The sequence below is a fragment of the Cryptomeria japonica genome, chromosome 3 (assembly GCF_030272615.1).
Source record: "Cryptomeria japonica chromosome 3, Sugi_1.0, whole genome shotgun sequence".
In the NCBI taxonomy this organism is placed as follows: Eukaryota; Viridiplantae; Streptophyta; class Pinopsida; order Cupressales; family Cupressaceae; genus Cryptomeria; species Cryptomeria japonica.
In genome coordinates, this window is record NC_081407.1 from 257,086,080 (window position 1) to 257,108,073 (window position 21,994).

The 21,994-nt window shown below is 39.4% G+C and overlaps 1 protein-coding gene across 1 annotated transcript in view; it reads right to left on the minus strand.

Annotated features, from left to right (window-relative positions):
• Positions 1–18,136, minus strand: part of LOC131064142 (3beta-hydroxysteroid-dehydrogenase/decarboxylase) — a 43,869-nt gene extending 25,733 nt beyond the window's left edge. Inside the window, exons 1-4 of the mRNA XM_057998167.2 lie at positions 17,600–18,136; positions 15,440–15,529; positions 15,140–15,273; positions 14,803–14,973 (exon numbers count right to left, since the gene is read on the minus strand). Coding sequence (XP_057854150.2) covers positions 14,803–14,973; positions 15,140–15,273; positions 15,440–15,529; positions 17,600–17,825 — 621 coding nt within the window. The 5' untranslated portion in view covers positions 17,826–18,136. The remainder of the gene's footprint in view (positions 1–14,802; positions 14,974–15,139; positions 15,274–15,439; positions 15,530–17,599) is intronic.
• Between the last annotated feature and the right edge of the window lie 3,858 nt (positions 18,137–21,994).

Below are 21,994 nucleotides of genomic sequence, written 5' to 3' on the forward strand. Positions count from 1 at the left end.
TCTGATAATTTTGAGGCAGCAATCTTGATCTTTTACTTCAATGAATTCAGTTTGGCATTATAATCATCAGAGATCACCACAAAGGCAACCTGATTCACTCACCGATATATGATCAAGGAGATTTTGTTTTGAACTCAGGCTTGAAGGACCACGATATTGAGTTTTGATACTTCAACAGTGATTGAAAGGGCAGTGAATTTGTCACTCTTCAACCAGTTTGACCTCCAAGGTGGCAATATAAAGTTCAGATCTGAGACTTGAATCGTTTCAGTGGTTATCCAAGTCCAATCAAGGTGGCTTCATTGGAAATGATTTTGTGCCTTTGAAAGTGTGACATACCAGGCCAGTTAGTTGACAAAGCTTTGAAGGTTTTCAATTTCACCGATCATGTTTTGATTTGCAAAGGTCCCCTAATCTGGCCTATCATGTTTGCAAAGCTGCCTAAGTTAGCTGATTAAATGGGGAGATGCAAAGACATTCAAATTAGCTGATCAAAGTGTCAAATTGCAAAGGTGGCTTAGAAACCCGATCAAGAAATGACATGGTAAAGCTCCCTCAAAAATCCGACTAAGTGTTTGAAGAGAAAGTTAGTGGGTAACTTCGTGTTCGGGCCTATGAGAGCGAACTTCATCTTCAGCCCTATGAGAGTGAACTTCATGTTCAGCCCCATAGATGAGCGCACTTCACAAATTGGCACAGATGAGCGAACTTCACGAATAGGAAGAGATGAGCGAATTTCATGAACATGTTAACTAGAGCGCACTTCATGTTTGGAGGCATAGGAGCGCACTTCACAAATCACCATAGATGAGTGCACTTCATAAATGAAGTAGATGAGCGAAATTCATGATTTGAAGGAGGAGAGCGAAATTCATGTTTGAAGGAGAGGAGTAAAGGAGATTTGAGAACATTTACCTCGAGCTGATCCAATTTGGAGATAACTTCATGAACTGAAGAAGATGAGCGAATTTCACAAATTGGACTACATCAGCGAACTTCACACTCGAGCTGATCCAATTTGGAGATAACTTCATGAACTGAAGAAGATGAGCGAATTTCACAAATTGGACTACATCAGCGAACTTCACATTTGAAGCCACATGAACGAACTTCAGGAAATGGAGTACATGAGCGAACTTCAAGATTTGATGAGGATGAGCAAACTTCGGGAGTTGAAGGAGAAGAGCGAATTTGTTTCATTTACTCAAAACAGGATGCCAAACAGCCAATAGATCATTTCCTTGTGCCAATTTGATGTCTTAACAGAGAACAACTTGAATTTGAATGATGAAAGGTAAGTTAGAGGGCTACTTCAAGATTCATGATACATGAGCAAACTTCATGAACTCCACTACATGAGCGAACTTCAAGGATGAAAGCACATGAGCGAACTTCAGGAATCAGCCCATATGAGCGAATTTCATATTGAACTTCAGGAATCAGTCCACATGAACGAACTTCATGATTTAGGGTAGATGAGCGAAGTTCATGTTGATAGTGGAGTGAAAGGGATTTGAAAACATTTACCTTGAATTGATTAAATTTGAAGTGAACTTCATAAACTCAATGACATGAGCAAACTTCAGGAATTGAATGACATGAGTGAACTTCAAAAATCAATGCACATCAGCTAACTTCAAAAATCAATGCACATCAGCGAACTTCAAGAATCCATGCATATGAGCAAACTTCATGATTAAAGGGAGATGAGCGAATTCAATGTCCAAGCACCTAAGAACGAATGTCATGAACGAACTTTACAAATTACCCTAGTTGAGCGAACTTCAGGGATTAAGATAGATGAGCGAAGCGAATTTTGTGAATAGTCTAATAGTAAGTCAGCCAGCTTGAAAGGATTTACTAATTTTATTTTATTACACTAAGTCGGCCTATATGGGAAAAGACACAATCTTCCCCTAATCACCTATAAGAGGAAGCTCAAGCAATCATGTCAAACACCAATTAAATCCAACTCCTCTTTCTAATCAGCGAACTTCAAGAGCAGATTAGCGAATTTTATCAGCAAGGCAGTGAGTTCAATCATCATCTACAGCAAATTCAGTCAAGCATCGACATCAAATCTGATCCAGAAGCAGCAACTCCAATCAATAGTGACAGTAAAATTCACAAAGGGAGAAGCGAATTCATCAAGGAGACAACAAATTTGCTCAAACCAAGGAATGACCTCCTCTATAAATGCCCTTGTTAAACCTGCAAATCACTTGAAATCACATAATTGCATCAAACTAGGAGGTTATAATAGAAGGAATATCATATGTGTTTGATGCTTGCTTGTTTGTTATGCAAGAGATGAAGAAAGAAATCAAGGAGATCGCATTGGAGGAATGAAACAAGTCGCTCGAGGATCAAATTTCAACATCAAGATTAAGATGCAAGGAAGATATCCTCAAGGGTACTTCATAGACAAATACAAGAAGGTGATTACACAAGATGCATTCATTTACACAAAAGCATGATCCACAACATCAACAACATGAAGGGAGTCACAAGAGAAGGAATTCCAAAGGAGAGAGACAGTGGTGACATCAAAAGTTCATTCTAAGGTAACTTCAATATTTTGAAACTAAGATCTATATCTTGCACCTCCATTATTGAAGACCTCAAGAGTATAGTTTTAGAAGAGTTAATTAAAGTTAGAAGATCATTATCATCACGGAAGCTAGACAATGTTGAGTTCAATATTCCTTTATGATGATCTATCAAGCCTACAAAGTGCAAGTTAAAGGTTGAATCCTAGTCACCATCCCAATCATCATCCCACCAATCAGAGGAATTCCACCTCAACATGTCCAGATTCGATGTACCCGACTCACCCGTGATGGAACAAACTTCGAGACACCTGCCCCTATCATCTATTGGTCGAATGTTCCAGAGAAGACATGTGTCAAAGTGTTGCAATTATTTCATTGGCCAAATTGAGTTTGTTGTAACAAACCCTAATTAGGGTTTTCATTGTAAAATCTCGACCATTGATCTCAAATTGATCAAAGCCATTGAATTGTATTGAGAGCATTATAAAAGGCTCAAATCTCTCATTTGTAAAGGTTAATAGTGAATAACTAGCAAATAGATAGTTTTAGAAGAATAGCTAGATTAGAATAGAAGTTAGATTAGGAGAAGGCAAAGATTGTGGCCAAACCTTGTTGTAAAGAGCAGATTGATTTCATTGAAGTTATGGTGAATTTGATTTGTTACTTCAACAACTCGCATGATCCTTACTTCTCAATTTGCTTTCATGTTGATTAGATTGAGTGGAGGAATTTGTTGAATGTATTTGTGTGGAATCCGTTTAGTCCATACCACTAGCCTCTTGCTGATTGTAAGTGTGCCTTGCGTAGTCAACTGGAGTGATATGAGCTTAACTTCAAATTGTTATGCGTCCATTTGTTTATGCATTAACTTGAATGGTGAGCAATGTTCGATGATAATGATTTGAACATCTTTGAATTGTCCTTAGAAGATTGCACTAAGCTTGTGTCAAATTGTTCAAGTTGATGGTGAGACCTCGCCCAGTAGGATTCCATCTAACCATTCACCCATCTTCTTGCATTCTTAGGATTAGAATAGACTCTCTCAACCCTTCATCTTTTGCCCTTTTTCTTTTAAAACTCAAGTTAGTTTAGGATCAAAAGGCATCACTATATGGCAACATCAGATGATCAAGTTCTAGCGATTCAAGCATTCGACAATTCAACGTAAGTCCCCTTGTGAGACCAGAAATCACATTAACCAACAAGCTTATCCACACGTTGTGACACGACATACCAGAACCTTGGAGTTATCTCAAGTGATCCTTAAGCCAATCTTCAGCATTTGAGAAACTTTGTTCAAGAGAGGATAAGATACTTTTGGGTATTTTATTTTGTGTTCGCATGTGCATAAAAAACACATCAACAAAATCAATTCAGGTCATAACAATCTAGAGCAGAAATTCAGAATGACACTCGGCAATAAAGGAATCCAAGAGATTTGGAAAAATAATTTATTCTTCTTGAAAGGCAGCAATGAAGGGTGGTGACCCAATTCTTGTGAAAGATGGTGGCTCTTTCACTAATAAAATATAAAGGATAGATCATTCAAAGGATTCAATCATCACTCTATCAATTCAGCATTCATTCAATCATCATTCACAAATATATCAAACCAGCATTCATTCAATCATCACTCACCAATACATAAATCAGCAATCATTTAATCACCAGTCATGAATCCATCAAAGGAAATCATTCAATCATCCATCAATCATCAATTGGGAATAAAGGAATCAAGCAAACAATCAATCAATCATACAACATCCATCATTCAAACATCACCATTCAAGCATCAACCACTCTAGCATCAAATCATTCAAATATCAATCATTAATACATCAATTATTCAAGCATCGATTCCTTCAAGTATTATTTCAGCATCCACTAATCTATCCTTCAAGAAATGAAAATAAAGAGAAATCAGGCAATCAACAACAATCTAGCAAATGCATCAAGATGTTGGTTTAAAATTCTAGTTAGTACTTGCAAACCGGACAGGGTCCATGCCCACAGGGTGGGCTATGGTTTGGAGGGATGGGGTTTTATCTTACCTTTAACAAACTAGGGATGGGGTTCTTGGTTTCGTCAGACAAAGTCTTTTAACTCAGCCGATTTGCAAGGTATTTACAGAGAATTCATGACTCAATCAATTGAGTATTGTGCTATGATTTATTGATCTTTAACAAGACAGTCTTAAGGAAAATTATTGCAGAAAATCAAGATAAATTCTATCTTCTAAATTATTCACAGAATTATAAGTTGAATATTATAATAAAAATTCTTCATTTTTGATAAAATTATATTTATAAATATATTGCAACTCTCATCTTAATTTGGAATTGTTGTTTTAGGGCAAAAATCAGGAATATCCCAAAAAGGAACATTACGTTTGTTCTTGAATCTTGGATTATGAATTCAGAAACATATGGGGGCTAAATATGAAGAATTGATTCCTTACCAAGAGTGTAGCATCTCCATCATTTGAGTGTTTTGAACTGATGTATAGAATCTTGCCATATGTGTTGTATGTCTGTTTACTTTTAAAAGTGTTTCTAAATGATATGCAATTGGGTGGCCTACCTGATTAAAAATGACACCTATAGCATAGTGTGAGGCATCTGATTCTATATTAAAAGGCTGCTGCAACGAAGAGAAAGCACTGGAATGCAGCAAAGGGCATCCTTCAGTTGCTGAAATGCTTTTGTAGCTGCTATATTCTATGAGAAATTCTTATGATTGCAGAGTTGATGAAGTGGTCTAGCAATGTGAAAGATGTGCTTAATGAATTTTCTATGGAATCTTCATATTTGTACTGTTTAATTAAGTGGAGCAATCCATGACTGAATCTGCATTGATAACATGTGGTCAATTACAAAACCTAGATGCTAGATGGAAGATTTCATGGTAATCTTGTTAAACACCCAATAGTCAATGCACAATCTCCATTCATTTGTATCTTTCTTGGGCATAATCAAGATAGGAGAATGACAAGGATAAGTGCTAGGATGGGTATTACCATCATCAAGAAAGTAACTGCTTCTCTATTTCTATGGTTTCAATAGGTATTGCACGATATACAAGAAAGTTTGGTAGCGAAGAAATTGGAACCAAATAAAAGTTGTGTTGAATGGGTTGAAAAGGCCTAAGGTTCGTAAAAAACATTAGAATATGCATCAAGAAAGACCTTATGTAATGTCCCCTTGTTGAAATAGGATTTATTAATAAATAATAACAATTTAAAATATAAAAGAATAAAAATAGAAATTAATATAATTAGAAGTTAGTTTAGTTTAATGAATGGTCAAAAGGCATGGTGAAATGAAAAGTTGTGACTCCCTCAAACATGAGATATAAAAGAGAGAGAAGAGGTCTTCATTTGGGGAGAAAAGCAAAAAAGAAAGAAAGAAGGGAGCAAAGGAATTAAGGAAGCATTAATGGGATGAAGATAAGGAAGTGACTCTTTCAAAGGGGCAGCACTGATGAAAGGTTGTGACCCTTTCGAAGGGTGGTAATTGTGAAAGGTTGTGACCTTTAAGAAGAAGTGTGACTCTCCCTCACATTGGAGGATATAAAGTGGAGGAATTTTCATTTGAGAAGGAAGGATCCATGGAATAGAACAAAATATCTGAAGCATTAAAAGCAGATTTAGGAACAGACCTAAATCAGAATTATAAGAAAATCTGGAAGAATGATATGAACATTTATCAAAGAGATCAGAACACAAATGCAAATTTGCAAACAATAATAAAGCAGGCATCAAAGGAAAAGAAGAGGAAACATTAAATCAATAACCAGACAATCAGACTGGATGGAATAGAGAGGATTCACACACACACACACACTGGATGGAATAGAGAGGATTCTCTCTCTCTCTCTCTCTCTCTCTCTCTCACACACACACACACACACACACACACAGACTGGATGGAATAGAGAGGATTCTCTCTCACTCTCTCTCTCTCTCTCACTCACTCACACACACACACACACTCACTGGATGGAATAGAAAGGATTCTCACTCACACACACACACACATATCTGAGTATAGGCAGCAGATCAGATTGATATAAACAGCAGACATGTGCATGTAAAGAGGGAAACAACATCGAATTGAATCTGTCCAAACTACCACAGCAGACTGGAAATAAATAACCTGCAATAATTCTACAAGTATATTGGGCAAGATTTAGTATCCTCCCTAAAGGGGACATTGCACCTTAGTACTTGGAAGAGTTTACCCAAGTTTTCTGCTTTTGCTTTTTTGATGACACACATGACTAACAACTTCTGGTTATTACCCTTTTTCATTGCTGATTTGCTTGAAACTAAAGAGCTTGTAAAAACAAGGGAAGTTATTTTATATGCTCAGCCATCCATCTAAATCTTATATGTGTCGTGTCACCCATCATGAATGACATGTCAATCAAACTAGTAACTGCATTCACAAATGGCTATGACCAATCAAGTGGAGTGGCATCACGTGAATTGTATTATAGAGCCCAATGGCAAAAGTGTTTGCAAATTGTTGTTGCACATAGGTTTGATTGGAAACATTGTTGATCCAATCCAAATGAAAAGGCTTAGGTTAGGTTTTGGTGGGAATAGGTTGCAATTGATTAGGTTCTCAACTACAATCTCTTCATCTTCTATTTCATGTTCTTGATCGCTGAGGAAAGGACTCTTAGCTTGGACAACCCTGCATTCTTTAGTACAATTGCCCCTTCTATTTTACTTGCAATGTTTCTACCAATTACTAATAGATCCATCTGAATCTTATATTTGTTGTTTCACCCATGATTGATGACATGCCAATCAAACTAGTAAGGGCATTCATAAGTAGCTATGACCAATCAAGTGGAGTGCAATCACATGAATTGTATCATTATAGGGCCCATTGGCAAAAGTGTTTGTGAGTCATTGTACATAGGTATGGTTGGCGACATTGTTGATCCAACTCAAACGAAAAGGCTTAGATTAGGTTTTGGTGGGAATAGGTTGCAATTGATTAGATTCTCAACTACAATCTCTTCATCTTCTATTTCATGTTCTTGATCGGTGAGGAAAAGACTCTTAGCTTAGACAACCCTGCATTCTTTAGTAAAATTGTCTTCTACGGTACTTGTACTGTTTCTCCCAATTACTTTGATAAAGAAGGTTGTATAAACCCTTAGATTGTCCAATGGGTTGAGTTTTAAAGGTGGAATGGTTGGCAGAAAAACATAGGCTACTAGAATATTTTTCAGCTTAGACCCTAGTTTTGCTCAACAAAAATGTAAGGAAACAATGGTGTGGAATATACTTCCTACACAAATCTATGAGAGAAGATGTGAAAAAAAAATTAAAACTTTGCAATTACAAGGAAATAAACACAAAAACGACATACCATAACATAAAAACTTACATGGGGAAAACCCTTTCGAGAGAAAAGTTGCACACTCTAAAGCAACTCAATATTTTATTTAATAATCTAAGGTTATAATACACTTGTATGGTCTAAACTTTAATGGGAGTACCACCAACAAAAGACATGGAGTAATTCTAGGAGTGTAACATCACTTGCAAAAGCCACTGTAAATTTTTTTATTCCAAGCACCCAATGAATAAGGGATGAAATACATGAAACCATCAAATGGTAATTAGGAATAAGGTGAAACCACCCAAAATGTGGTGCCTCTCAAATCCGTAATTAAAAATCCAATAGTTGAATTCCAAAATGAGTCCATAGGTTACAAATAGCCTATTTCTTCCACTCGCCATAGGTTTGTCATAATCCACTCACCAAATTTGGCACTCCATTATCTCCATTGAAAGATGTCTTATAACATGTCATAAGTTGGTTAACAAGTGCAACCCCCTCTTACAACTCTTTTCTGTCATAAATGTTTTTACACTTCTAATGTGGGAGGTCCGACTTTCAGAGGCCATCGTTTGCCCTCTCGGGTGAATAACTTAAAACATAAAGTACATAATGCAGAAATATGCCATAGATATCAGACAAGTATAAGAGATATTATTCCATTCCTAATTCTCTGTGTTGCAAGTTACATTCTGAAGTATATAAAGATACTGAGGGGGTGCAAGCGCCAACCGTTGTACTGCAACTGCCACCCCTCGGTTGCCAACTAACCAAAACAATTACAACTTAATTAACTAGTTTTATTTCCGTGTACAATATTGCCGCCAACATCATCCCCCCCAAAAGAAAAGAAGTCGTCTCCGGACAACTTAATACAAAATAGAGATGGCATTAAACAGAACTGCTGACGCCAATCCAGTCAAGCCCGGAACTTATACACTTGCTACGTCCTCGCCTGAAAACCCTTTTATGCTACCATCCGATGCTCAAGTGCGGATTTCACCATTATTGCTTCTTCTGACATCAAAGTCCTCCTGTGCCTAAACCAAACTTGTCTGCAAAACACGCGTTTCAGTCTTAGCCTCCACCAACTGCTACTCAAATGATATTGTCTCCCTAGCCAATTTGTCCTCGATAGCCACCCGCACTGCCCTCTCAACATCCAACTCATGGGTACGCTGAGCTATGTCTCACGCTACTACTACTTCCAACCTGGTGGTCAGCTCCTCCCGAGCCCTCTCTGCATCCACCAAGGCAACCTCACGTCCAGCCGAGACATACTCCAAGTTCCTCAAAGCGTACCATTCATGCTTGGAGGTGGCCACAACCCTCTGTCACAAAGGCTACAAGACACCTCAAATCCTCCATCACACTCCTCAAAGGCTGATAACTGAATTGAATAACTCTCTGGTGTCGTATGACTTCGCGTGTTAGCAATGCCTTCCCTCAAACTCTGTTCGCAACCTCCAAATCCGTCTCCCTCTACGGCTTATGGCTTCCCCGCCAATGCTTAGCTGTAGGCTTCTTTCTCACAGTACGGGACAACCCAACACTTACCGTGCCTTCTCTGATGCCTTTTGCCCAAGTCAAAAAGTGTATTGTAGCTCAAAAAATAAACTGGGGGTCTGGGGGCAGTGCCCCCAGCGGGGTCGAGGGGCAGCGCTCCGCGGGGTCTGGGGCAGCGCCCCAGCGGGATCGAGGGGCAACGCCAGGATGACTGGGTGCAGCAGTTCCCAGCCACATTACGTGGAGTTGCCATAGATTGGTACTCCGATGTGGACAAGCAAAAAGTGGCCACGTGGGCCAATCTACAGAAGGAATTCATGGAGGAGTTCCGGTTGCTCCGTGATGACAATGAAATTGTAACGGAGATATACAGTACCAAACAAGGTACCAAGGAGATAGGACGGGCATACAGCAGGAGGCTGAAGGAATTGCTGGGTAAAATAGAAAGCCAACCAGCAGAGGGATTGAAGAAACGATGGTTCATTGAAGGATTGAAATCCTCCCTACGAAAAAAGATGAAAATTGTACCCCCGATGTCATATGACGACGCCTATAATAGGGCGATGGACCTAGAGAGTGAATACAAAACATCAAAGAAGAAGAAAAATAATAAATACTCATTTGACGATGATGAAGACTCTGACGAGGAAAGCAGCAGCGACAGCAAGGCTGGCAAACGGGTGCAAGCACTCCAGAAAGACATGGAGGGAATGAGGAGGGAATTCAAAACAATGAGAAGCACCGGTCGGACCGAAGGGGACATATGGTGCACTGAGTGCAAAGAGGAGGGGCACACAAAGGGTACTTGCCCAAAGAAGGCATTCTGCGAGATTTGCCAAGTGATGGGACACTCCACCAAGGAGTGCTCATACAACATGAAAACCCGGAATACGCAAATGAACCAGGTGTTGTTCATGGAGCAGGCCACAACGTCCACACCAACGGGTACGGGCCAACAAGCGAACAACAATGCAACCTCGGGAGGCTACCGAGATAACCGGTGGGGAGGACGAAACAACAATAACAACAATAACAACACAAGGAGCCGGATCCAATACGACTCCAAAGGTCAACCGATGGTACAATGCAGAGCGTGCAGCCAGTGGGGGCACTTCGCCCGAGACTGCCCAAAGGGAGAGGCCACACAATATTTGTGCAAATGGTGCGGAGCGGAGACCACGAAGACGCCACCTGCCCGAAGTCCGGCGTCAGCTTGCTCAATGTCGAGGAAACCAAAGAAGAGGAAGTGCTGGCCGTAACCCGCACCCAAGCCAGACACGCAATGTGCCCAGACCTGGAGATGGAGAAGCGAAGGGCACGGGGAGCACGAGAAGAAATTGAGGAAGAGATATGAGAAAGGGCAAAGGCGAAGGGTACGGCGTGTACTTCCAGCCGACCGGAGGCGAAGGTGCCTGTGAAGGTACACGACCTCCTCCAGACGATGCCTCAATTACGAACGGCGTTGCTGAATAATCTCTCCCAACCACGCACCAATACCAACCACCGCACAGATGTTCCTAGGGGGTCTGCAATAGACCCCATGCTGCTGGCAGTTAACACTGGAAGGAACCCGGCCATTGTGGAGATGGGTATCCTTGGCACCATTCTAACCGATACCATCGTCGATGGTGGATCAGGAGTGAATGTTCTTCCAGAAGAAACCTGGCGGAAGCTGGGGAAGTCGACGTTGTGGCCATCTACATTCAATCTGCTCGGAGCAAATCAGCATGGAATCAAACCCATCGGGACACTGATGGGCCAACAAGTTACCATCGGGACGCAACCTTTCATACTGGACTTCGTGGTAATCCCACTAAAGAAAAAAGGGTATGATGCGATCTTAGGGAGAGGGTGGCTGGTGGCAGCCAAGGCCACCCACAACTGGAAGAAGAACACTTTGTCTATGGAGAATGGAGGAAGGAAGTTTATCATAGACCTTAGGACACAGTTGGTTAGTAAGGAACTGGCATCATCTTCGAAATCGGAGGGTGAAGGAGAAGGCAGCCTGAGGAACGAAGGACAAGGCTGCAGGGAGCCCAACGATGAAGGGATTCTCAAACTAGGAGAGTGCTCCGAGGATGAGACAGGGTCATTGAATGGGCTCTTCCACTGGCAGATGGAGGATTATGAAATGTTCCAGAGCTACAGGCTCGAAGTAGAGGAACCAGAGCAAGTAACAGAGGAGGTGTACCTGCCAGAATACATAGAATATTGGAAGGGAGACGCCCCAAACCTCGGTGACGTAGATAATCCGAAGATCAATTGTGTCGGCAACGATTGGAACCCTGTGTGGAAGGCCGCAGCTTTCAAAATCTTTATTCTTCTTCTTCTTCTTATGTACGGGAAGGAGACCGGGGTCCCTGTAGAATTTTTGGTTCTAGGTCTTCGGATGGCCATTGAAAATAGACTTGCCACCAACGGATCCAAATTGAAACCCTACCACACGAAGTGCGCAGGGGACCTGAGAGGCCGAAGGGGGACGCGAGAGGATGGAAGGGGACTCGAGAGGCCGGGCAGGCAACTTGAGAGGCACAGGACCAACGCGGGAGACTCTTGGGCGAGGAAAACCGAGAAGGATGAAGGGCGATCCTAGAGACAGGGGACCCGAGCCAAAGACTCTCTAGACAACTACATTAGGAAATTGAAAATAAAAAATAAAAAATTTACGGTCGTACGGCTTGAAAAAAAAAAAAGAAAGAAGAAAGCCTCGGTGGAACCACCGTGAAGTGGCAACACTGACGGTGGGACCATCGGCAGTGGAACCACCGTACGGTGGCAACACCGGCGGTGGAACCATCATACGGTGGCAACACCGGCGATGGAACCATCGTACGGTAGCACCACCGTGCGGTGGCAACACCGACAGTGGGACCATCGTGCGGTGGAAACCACCACTGCCGCAAGGAATAAAGGCGCGGAGCGCGGAGACATACACGCAGCCCCCGCACAAACAAACACACAGTCGAACGGTGGAGGGGTGTTGACCGCACGGGAAGGTGACAGTGTTGTTGTTGACTGTACGGGGAGGTTGTATGGCCGGGGTGCCATCGGGGACATCACAGTGGAAAAAAAAAAGATGACAACGACCAGATTGAAAAATTATTCGATGACATCTGGAGCCAGGACGCTGAAAATATTAGAGTGGAGAAGAAGGGTTTTGACATCTTAAAATATCACAGAAATGTGGTGCTGCCCCCGAACCCCGCGAGGGGCGTTGCCCCAGACCCCACGGGGGCGCTGCCCCTCGACCCCGTTGGGGGCACTGCCCCCAGACCCCAGTTTATTTTTGAGCTACAGTACACTTGTTTTTATTTGGGTGAAGAGCATTAGAGATGTCACGGTAAGTGTTGTGGTTGTCCGTACTATGAGAAAGAAGCCTGCAGCTAAGCATTGGCAGGGAAGCCATAAGCCGTAGAGGGAGACGGATTTGGAGTTTGGGAACAAACAAAGTTTGAGGGAAGGCATTGCAGGTCCGTGCAGTTGTATGACACCAAGGAGTTATTCAGTTCAGTTTTAAGCCTTTGGGGAGTGTGATGGAGGATTTGAGGTGTCTCCTAGCCTTTGTGCCAGCGGGTTGTGGCCACCTCCAGGCATGAATGGTACGCTTTGAGGAACTCGGAGTATGTCTCGGCTGGACGAGAGGTTGCCTTGGTGGATGCAGAGAGGGCTCGGGAGGAGCTGACCACCAAGTTGGAGGCAGTAGTAGCGTGAGACTTAGCTCAGTGTACCAAGGAGTTGGATTCCGCGAGGGTAGCGCGCGTGGCTATCGAGGACAAATTGGCTAGGGAGACAGTATCATTTGAGTAGCAGTTGGTGGAGGTTGAGACTGAAAAGCGTGTTTTGCAAACAAGTTTGGTTTAGGCACAGGAGGACTGTGATGTCAAAGGAAGCAATAATGGTGAAATCCGCACTTGAGCATCGGATGGTAGCAGAAAAGGGTTTTCAGGTGAGGACGCAGCAAGTGTATACGTTCCGGGCTCGACTGGTGTTAGTAGTTCGCTCAACTAGCGTCAGCAGTTCTGTTTAATGTCATCTCTATTTTGTGTTAAGTCGTCCGGAGACGACTTCTTTTCTTTGGGGGGGGATGATGTTGGCGGCAATATCGTACACGGAAATAAAACTAGTTAATTAAGTTGTAATTGTGTTGGTTAGTTGGCAACCGAGGGGTGGCAGTTGCGGTGCGACGGTTGGCGCTCGCACCCCCTCGGTATCTTTATATACTTCCGAATGTAACTTGTGACGGGGGAACAAATTATGAATGGAATAACATCTCTTATAATTGTCTGATATCTATAGCGTTATCATTCTGCATTACGTGCTTTATGTTCTAAGTTATTCACCCGAGAGGGCAAACAGCCGCCACCAAACAATGAAAACATATCCATTGGTGGATCTCTTGCTATCAACATCTCAATCCCAATCTGAACCCAAAAGTCCATGAATGATCATTGAGTGTCAATCCCTTGTAGAATTACCATGACAACAAATGGAGTATGCGAAACAACTTGATAAATATCTAAAGAGCTCTTCATTGCATGCTAATTTACTCGTCTAGAATTAATCATGAATTGGCTTGATTGCCAATACTTGGGCAATGTCTACTATAATACAAGCCATAGTATACATTAAGCTTCCAATGGCATTAGCATAAGGTATTCAATCCATATCCTCCATCTCACTAGAAAAAGTTGGGCACTGCTCTACTAATAACTTAATCGCCATCAAAGCAAGAATACACAATGGTCTACAAGCTGTCACATTGAACCTCTCCAACATCAAGTTCACATACTCGCTTTGCCCCAACCAAAGCTTTTTGTTTACTTTTTCTCGTTTGATCACCATACCCAAGATAAACTTGACAACGCCTAAGTCCTTCATTTCATACAATGCTAAAATATGAGACTTCTTCACAAATGGTGTTCTTACTATTACCAAAAAACAACATATAATTCGATAACAAGGAAATAATCATTATCTATTCCCACCAAATTTAAATTTGGCAAACATACTCCACCCATTTCAAGAGATAATAGCATCCAAGATTAATAGCCAATAGGACAAGGACCTTAAGGAACTCAACTAATGGTAGGTTGATTATAATTCTGATCCACCCTTGACTGCGTTCCAAAAGGGAACATGCATCAATCAAAAACTTTTCTTATACAAGGTCAAAACTAGTTTCCCTGTGACAAATACATTGGAACATAAATTTGTGCATGCTAATTGATGAAAAAAGAGTTTTAAATTTGAGTTATCACATCACCAGAAGTAGGAAGCAATTCATTTGATATTGCACAGTTGGATAAAAGTTTTTTGCAACCAACAATAACAGCATACCCAAAGGAAAAAATTGTTGGCGTAGTGGTGTTACAACCATCAGTTCCCACCTTAAACTTGCCTGCCCTGGCTGCTGCTACTATTGATGGTACAAGAAACTTGTCCCCTGGACCAAATGTAACACTTGGACGTAAAGCACATGTTAAAAGCCCATCTCTACCATTTGATTTCAAAACCATTGCCTCTGCTTGTGCTTTTATCTCAGAATAAATATCATTATGCTGCAGCCAAAATAAAACAATAAATAGGAGCTCCAAAGTCTAATCAGGTTGCACAGTTCATCCTACACTATATATGTAATGCTTCTTTGTAAAAAGATGCAATAGAACAAAGCAAGGTATCAAGAAGCAATCTATTTAAGATCTTGTTACAGTTAATAATATATACCTTATCAGGATATGGTAAGGATTCGTCCCCATTTATGATTTCATGGATCCCATCAAAGACGACGCTTGGAGAGCTTGTATAAATAAGTTTCTTGACTTTGCATGCAAGGCAAGCATTGATTACATTTCTTGTGCCTGTACAGTACAGAAATAGTCAGTATAATTTTTAATAAAACTAACAAAGTTCCTATTCCACAACTCTCAACAGATATCTACAAGTAAAATCCTCGAGCTGTAATGAATCTATAGTGCATAGAATTTTCCAGACTAACGAAAAAATGCCCAAAAATAAGTTATATACCTTGAACTGTAACTTGATAATGAAGATTGAAATCCCTGAGGATTATATTTGGTGAAGCCGTGTGGAAAACGACAGATGCCCCATGAAAAACTGTATATGAAAGATTATTAGTGTAAATTATACTAAACAATAATACTTAAGTAAGATACTGAAACTTAAAAGTGAAGTTAAAGCACTTTACCTGAAAATGCAATCTATTATTTGCTATATGATCCTAAAATGATAGAAAGAGATAGTTACGAAGTTCCCAAGTAAAATATCTTGGCAATATTCGTGGATGGTAGGCTCAATCAGATCATTACAATACTTGGAAAGCATAAATGAGCTTTCTTAGTTGGACTAAACCCTTACAAATATTAAAAACTCTGTACAAAGTCACTCTTCATGTAAAGTTATAAGTTATAACTATTAAAAGCATTCAAGACAAATGATGCTATTTAATATAAAAGTGAAGTCTACGTTGGAAATCACTTACAGTAATCCATAGATGGCAGGCAATCAATTCTGAATAGGCTCGGTTTAACTGTATTTTGACTACACCAAAGGGAAATGCCTTGCTTTTTGGCTCCAAAAAAGGAGCTAAAGAAAACATGAAAAAAAAAGAACAGTTTATGCTACTGTAAAATTCGCAGATGCTAGCATTTCACATTAACGATTCCACCACAGTCTGCTATTGCTTTAAGTTGATGCACCTATTGTATGGAGCATAGGATGGCGATAGACCTCAACCACACTGTTAGTTACTATAGAAAAGATAAACCTCTGTAACTTCAGCAGCTTCAGTCTCTACATTAAGGACATGATTCGATTAATGCAAAATTGCCCAAAGAGAGAATGAAAGATTCTCAGAGTTTAAATAGATTCAACATTTGATTCCTTTTAAGAATTTCATATAAGATAATGATAAAATGCTAATCCTTTCAGAGATGGATGATAAAGGACTAGTAGTTAGCCAAAATTTGGTACATTCAGTTTGGCACTTAAATGGGGTTATTCCTAAGCTACCAATTGCAGAAGCCAAGTAATGAAGCAAAATGCCAAGAAAAACCACAACTGTTTCCTGGAAGGACAAGCTAAAAGAGTAAACCCCATTAATTAACCACCATACCCCGGTCCCATGTACAATACAGTTCATTGTTTGAAACTATCTTGCAAAGAAACATTATTATAATTTAATGACGTGTTAAAAACTTAAAACTGATGAAATCAGGTAACAGACTATCCTCCAATAACATAGGTTTATTGACTCTTGCCTCTCCCACTTGTCGCATTTTAAATAACAAACTAATCAGTTGAAACAACAAAGCGCAACATTGCAATGACAAGACAACAGAAACATTGCCCGCAAAGTTGTTCCATCATTAGGAAATATCGACTGAGAAATTCAAATACAAAAGCTGGATTTTTGTAATCAGCTGAATTATCATTGGTCATTTTACTTCGACAACAATATAAGCTGCCGATCAAAATTATCTTCAATAAACAAAGTAATAAGCCACCCGCGTTAATTATTGCTCAAAAGGAAATTGCGAGCTTAATAGATTAATGCTCGAAACAATTTCAGAGAGAAAAGAAGGCGAGTTGAGGACTAAGAATCGAACAAAAAACTGAAGTAGAATCCGACATTTGAAGCACAAGATAATCGCTGTCATCAATTCATCTTTAACGATAACGCATTCAACCATAAAAACCCAAAGTATGGATAAGCAAATTTCCTGCAATTGCTTGAAGCTCAAGTAAAAGACAAGCAGAGGAGACGTAGAATAGTGAAACGCTAATAAACGAAATATTAAGCTGAGAGAATAAATTTTCGCTAAGGCGTATAAATGGAGGAGTATAATCATTAATAATGGTAAATGACAACAAATTCATACTGCTAAAAGTTCAAAAAAAAGGGAAACAAAAAACATATTAAAATGTACGAACAAAATGATCGATATATACAACTCGTCTTCATAGTTAAATTCAAGGAAAAAAATCTTCTCCCTTAAAATGCAAAACTAAGTTCAATCAGCAGAGATTTTGCACAATTGATCGACTTCCCGAAAATACGCAGTGAAAGGCGCTACATAAATCAAAATTTTCTCCAACAAAGAAAGTAATTAAACCTTAACGTGAAGTGATGACATCGAAACGAACAAAAACAATGCGCATTCTAACCTTTACGAAGCTCCGTTTCGTCTCTGAGATCAACGCCAAAATAAACAGCTCTTCCAGACTTTAGAGCCTCCCCGAGAATCGAACTCTGTTCTTCGTCATCCAAAGTTATTGCACAGTCTAAATCGAGAATTCGAACAGTCCAACGGTTCGACTGCAGCAATTCTCGTACGACCGATCGGCCCAAAAATCTCCGGCCTCCCGTCACAACGCAGAATTCAAATTCCATTGCTAAATTTGTCGTCAATTCCTTCGATTACAGTTAAATTTATCATAAATTCCTTGAGATTGCCCCTAAATTTGTCAAATATCCTCAGAAACCCTCTTCGATTGGCGTTCTAAAAGAAACAATTCAGGCCGACATGCGAGGAATTTTTTGGTGCATTGCAGGTATGAAATTCTCCGTTTCTTTCTACTTTTTTCTGCTGTCCGTTAGTATCATGATTTATGAATCAACGGTGGTCATATGAGAACCCACACGCGGGGGCTTACGTGCAGGATGACTTGGTCGGCGGGCTTTTTAATGAAGAGTGCGTTTTCAATAAAGAAGCCTGGAGAAAGTGGACCGGTAATTGACGGCGAATGATTGCACGTCTATTAACGGAAGCGAAACTTGCGTGTATATGGGAGAGAAAATAGAGAGTGCAGTTGGTAAGTTGGTGGTTTGTCTTTGTGTTTACCGGTTGTTATCCTTGCTTGAAAGCAAAGGTTACCATGCACTTGTCGGTCATGTGGGCCAAGAGAACCGGGGGCTAAGACATAGCTATCAAATTATGATGTTTAGGTAATATTAGAACTAGAGGTTTGTGAGTGGTAAGTTATTTTAAGATAAAATGAGGGTACAATATATTGTCTATCAATGAAAATAGAGGATTTTTTAATTCAAGTTGTATACACTATTTGGCTAAAATAGGAGATTCAAGTTGTGTATTGAGAGAGGGTAACAAAAAATGAGTTTAGGGCAATATTTTTTTTTGAATATGAAGCTCGTAAAGTGGTAATTTATTTTAACATCTACGAGGTCAAAAATAGACTATCTAAAAGGTCTCTTCCCAAGCTAATAATCTACTTTTTTGGACTAAAATTTATTTCTCTTTATGATATGATGATTTGGTTCATTTCATTTTTTATTATTTATTTAATCATAATAGCTAATTCTAATTCTAATTCTAATTGCTCTTTTTTGTTAGAAAAAATTGCTTGATTTTTCTTAGCTCTTTGAATAAGAGGAACATGCTAGGGCCTTTGGAGGAAGTTTTTCACTATCCTTTGACCATGGAAAGGAAATTAGAGACTTTACGCAATATATTTATAAATTTAAATGGGATTTGTTTGAATATTTATCCTGCATGATATGAATTTAAATAGGAAGGTGATCTAAATTTGAAAAGGGTAAAATTTAACATTGTAATTGATGAGGGATTGGTAGTCAAGTGTTATTGCTTAAAATTCTATATAATCTTTTTGCTATGTTGCAAAAACTGATTTGTGAATGTCATTCTTTGGGATGGTTTTTAGTAGTCCTTAATTGTTCATAAATCTTACCAATCTTTTCTAGTGAGTTGCTCCATTGATCCTTTTTTTTGTTTAGGCAATCTAGGATTGCATTAAAATCCCTTCCAAGTATTACCAATGAATCATAAAGGGAGGACACTACTAGTGATAGTTGCACTACAATTTGATATAACAAAAAATCTCACAAAACATTAAATTCCAAGGACATGAGTGAATCAGTGTTCTATCGGAATGGAGAAATTTAACCTTATTAATACAACAACTCAGCAACCGGTAAACATAAAAGCATATAACAATAAGAAACAATGCAACCACAAAGATAAACACCATAACACCACAAATTTATACGTGGAAAACCTCAAAGAGGAAAAACCACGATGGGATTGGAGACCCATAATATCTATCCACTGATTAGATGAATAAATATTGCAATAAGGGGCCTGCACATGCAGGAAGGCCAACAACCTAGAACACACCGCTCATCACAAAAGGAGTCTCACTAACTACAAAAAACAACAAACAACAATCTGTAATGAAGATTGAACTGCAAGTATAACATCTCCCATGCCTGAGTATAGTTTCAGTTAAGCTCAATACCGAAGGCCTAAAACCTCTTCCACAAACCCAAATCGATCTCCTATGATCGACCAAATCCTCTGCATGAATGATTATTACATTATTCGCTTACATACCATGATCTCATGATCTACAAAGAGATCTTACATCATATTTATACCAACCTCGGACCTAAACAATTAGATCGGCCACCTAAAAGATAATGCAATAAATTCTTAACTTAAACCCGCAATCTAATGATCAACCAAGTTGTCTTAGGCCAAAAACAATGTAAACCACTCCTTAAATCATGTCGGTAATGCATCAAGAACATCCTCCAACACGTTACATAAAATGGTCCATAACCTAGATAACATCGGACCCAATTTAGGTCCACACACACTAAAGCAGTGATCCCAATCAGTCAAGGCTCGAACACGATTACCATCAGCATCATGAAACTCTTCTAGAAGCTGCACCAACACCACTTATGCATAACATCAAAAGATCTTCAATAATGCTCTGTCGGTAAAACCCTCACGGATAACCAAAAGGCTTACTAGAACAAGTGATAGCTTCGGGATCATCAAATTATGAACCAACTGGATGTGATACACATCAAGAACACATGAATAACCAATCCAAACCAATTCCATGGACCAAAGCATACCAGAGCATACCTGATCAACATGATCATACCAACTAGAAACCAAACATCCTACCGAGACCAACCGGATATTAGTAAACAACTGAAGTAGCTAGTGTTGACATCAATGACAAACATCAATGTAACACATAATCAATTCCTCCAATTTGCCAACAGAGTCTCCTTTCCATACATACTTATCTACATAAGATTTTTCATGCAACTACTTGTACAAAGATAGTCTCCTTCCAAAGTTTGGCCCAAAAATGAGTCACCAAGATTCTAAGGTATGACTTTGAAATTAATTTACAAAAAAGCAAGGGGAATATTGTAATGAATGCTCTTTTTTACAAGAAAAAGAAGCAATAATTTTCTTCATTTATTTTTTACAACATAAATAGGTAGAAGGTGCATGATTAAAGTGGCAACATAACCCTCTAAAAATAATCCTAGTTGCAAAAATGAGCCTATCTTTGGGCCTTTTCTTCCTTACAAGTACCATTTTATTTGTACCCCACTCACCAAACTCTAGTTTCAATATCCTCACCTTAGGTTTCTTTTTGGTGCTATAGTTTAACCATTCTCCTTCCACATGTACCTAAGATGTCTTCCCTCTGATCCCCAAGATCTTAATAGTTTTCCTTGTGTTCCCCCTTTTGTTATAGTTCTAGAGTTCCCATTCCCTAGGTGTCACTTTGATGTTTTCATTGATTCCTAATGCTTTGTTCTAAACTTGGACCAAGTTTTTAACAAAGGTAAACATGTTCATTGACATTATCAAGATAGTTTTGGATCTATTGTCAAGATCAAATCCCAAGTTAGAAACAAGTAATTTTTTATGTTACAAATCTTTTACAAATATTCTACTCATATGAGCATCACCATGAGACCAATACAAGCTCCTTTGAGCTAAAAAATGAGACTAACACTAACTCATTTTGAGGAACCACACTAGAAACCACCTATGGAAAACCGAGAATCACAACTTAGAAATCCACTTATTTATAAACTATCTCCACACTAGAAGCCAACTATGAAAGACCAAGAGTCACAACTGAGAATTTGATATTAGATGTCCCTTTGAGATTTGAGCTGGGGTCTCCACAATGAGAGCTCAATATTTTAATCAATTAAGCTCAAGCTTGAGTCAATTTGTTGAGAAACTTAAAAAATAGTGTTCTTTGAAACTTTTGAGGAGTTTCAAAAGCTTTTGTAGGGCCTAATGTAATTTTGAATCTTCATAATGTATCTTCAATACTTATCAATGAGTGTTCCTTGGTTGCAAACTTTCCATCGAGGCCTTTTGTAGTTCTTGAAAATCATTTATTCTATAAGAATTTGTGTTGCTTCTTTTCCTTGTCAAGTCCGATGCCCATGAGGGAATCTTGGACCTTACCACCAACCTTTCTAGTGCCAAGTCCTTCTTGCTCCACTATTCCTACGAAGCCCCTTCTTTCTTTTTGTTTCTTATTGTTGAAACAAATATTGAGCTCTGATACCATGTTGAAGTAAAGATTGAGCTTTGATACCATGTTGAACTTTGCAACACGAGCCTGCAAGATCAAACAACAAACTAGAACACCTTCTACAAATGAGAGTAGCAAAAAAAATATGCCATATTACTCAAAAGAAAAGAATACAAAATGAATTTCAATTGTACAATGAGGTTCTTATAAGGAAAG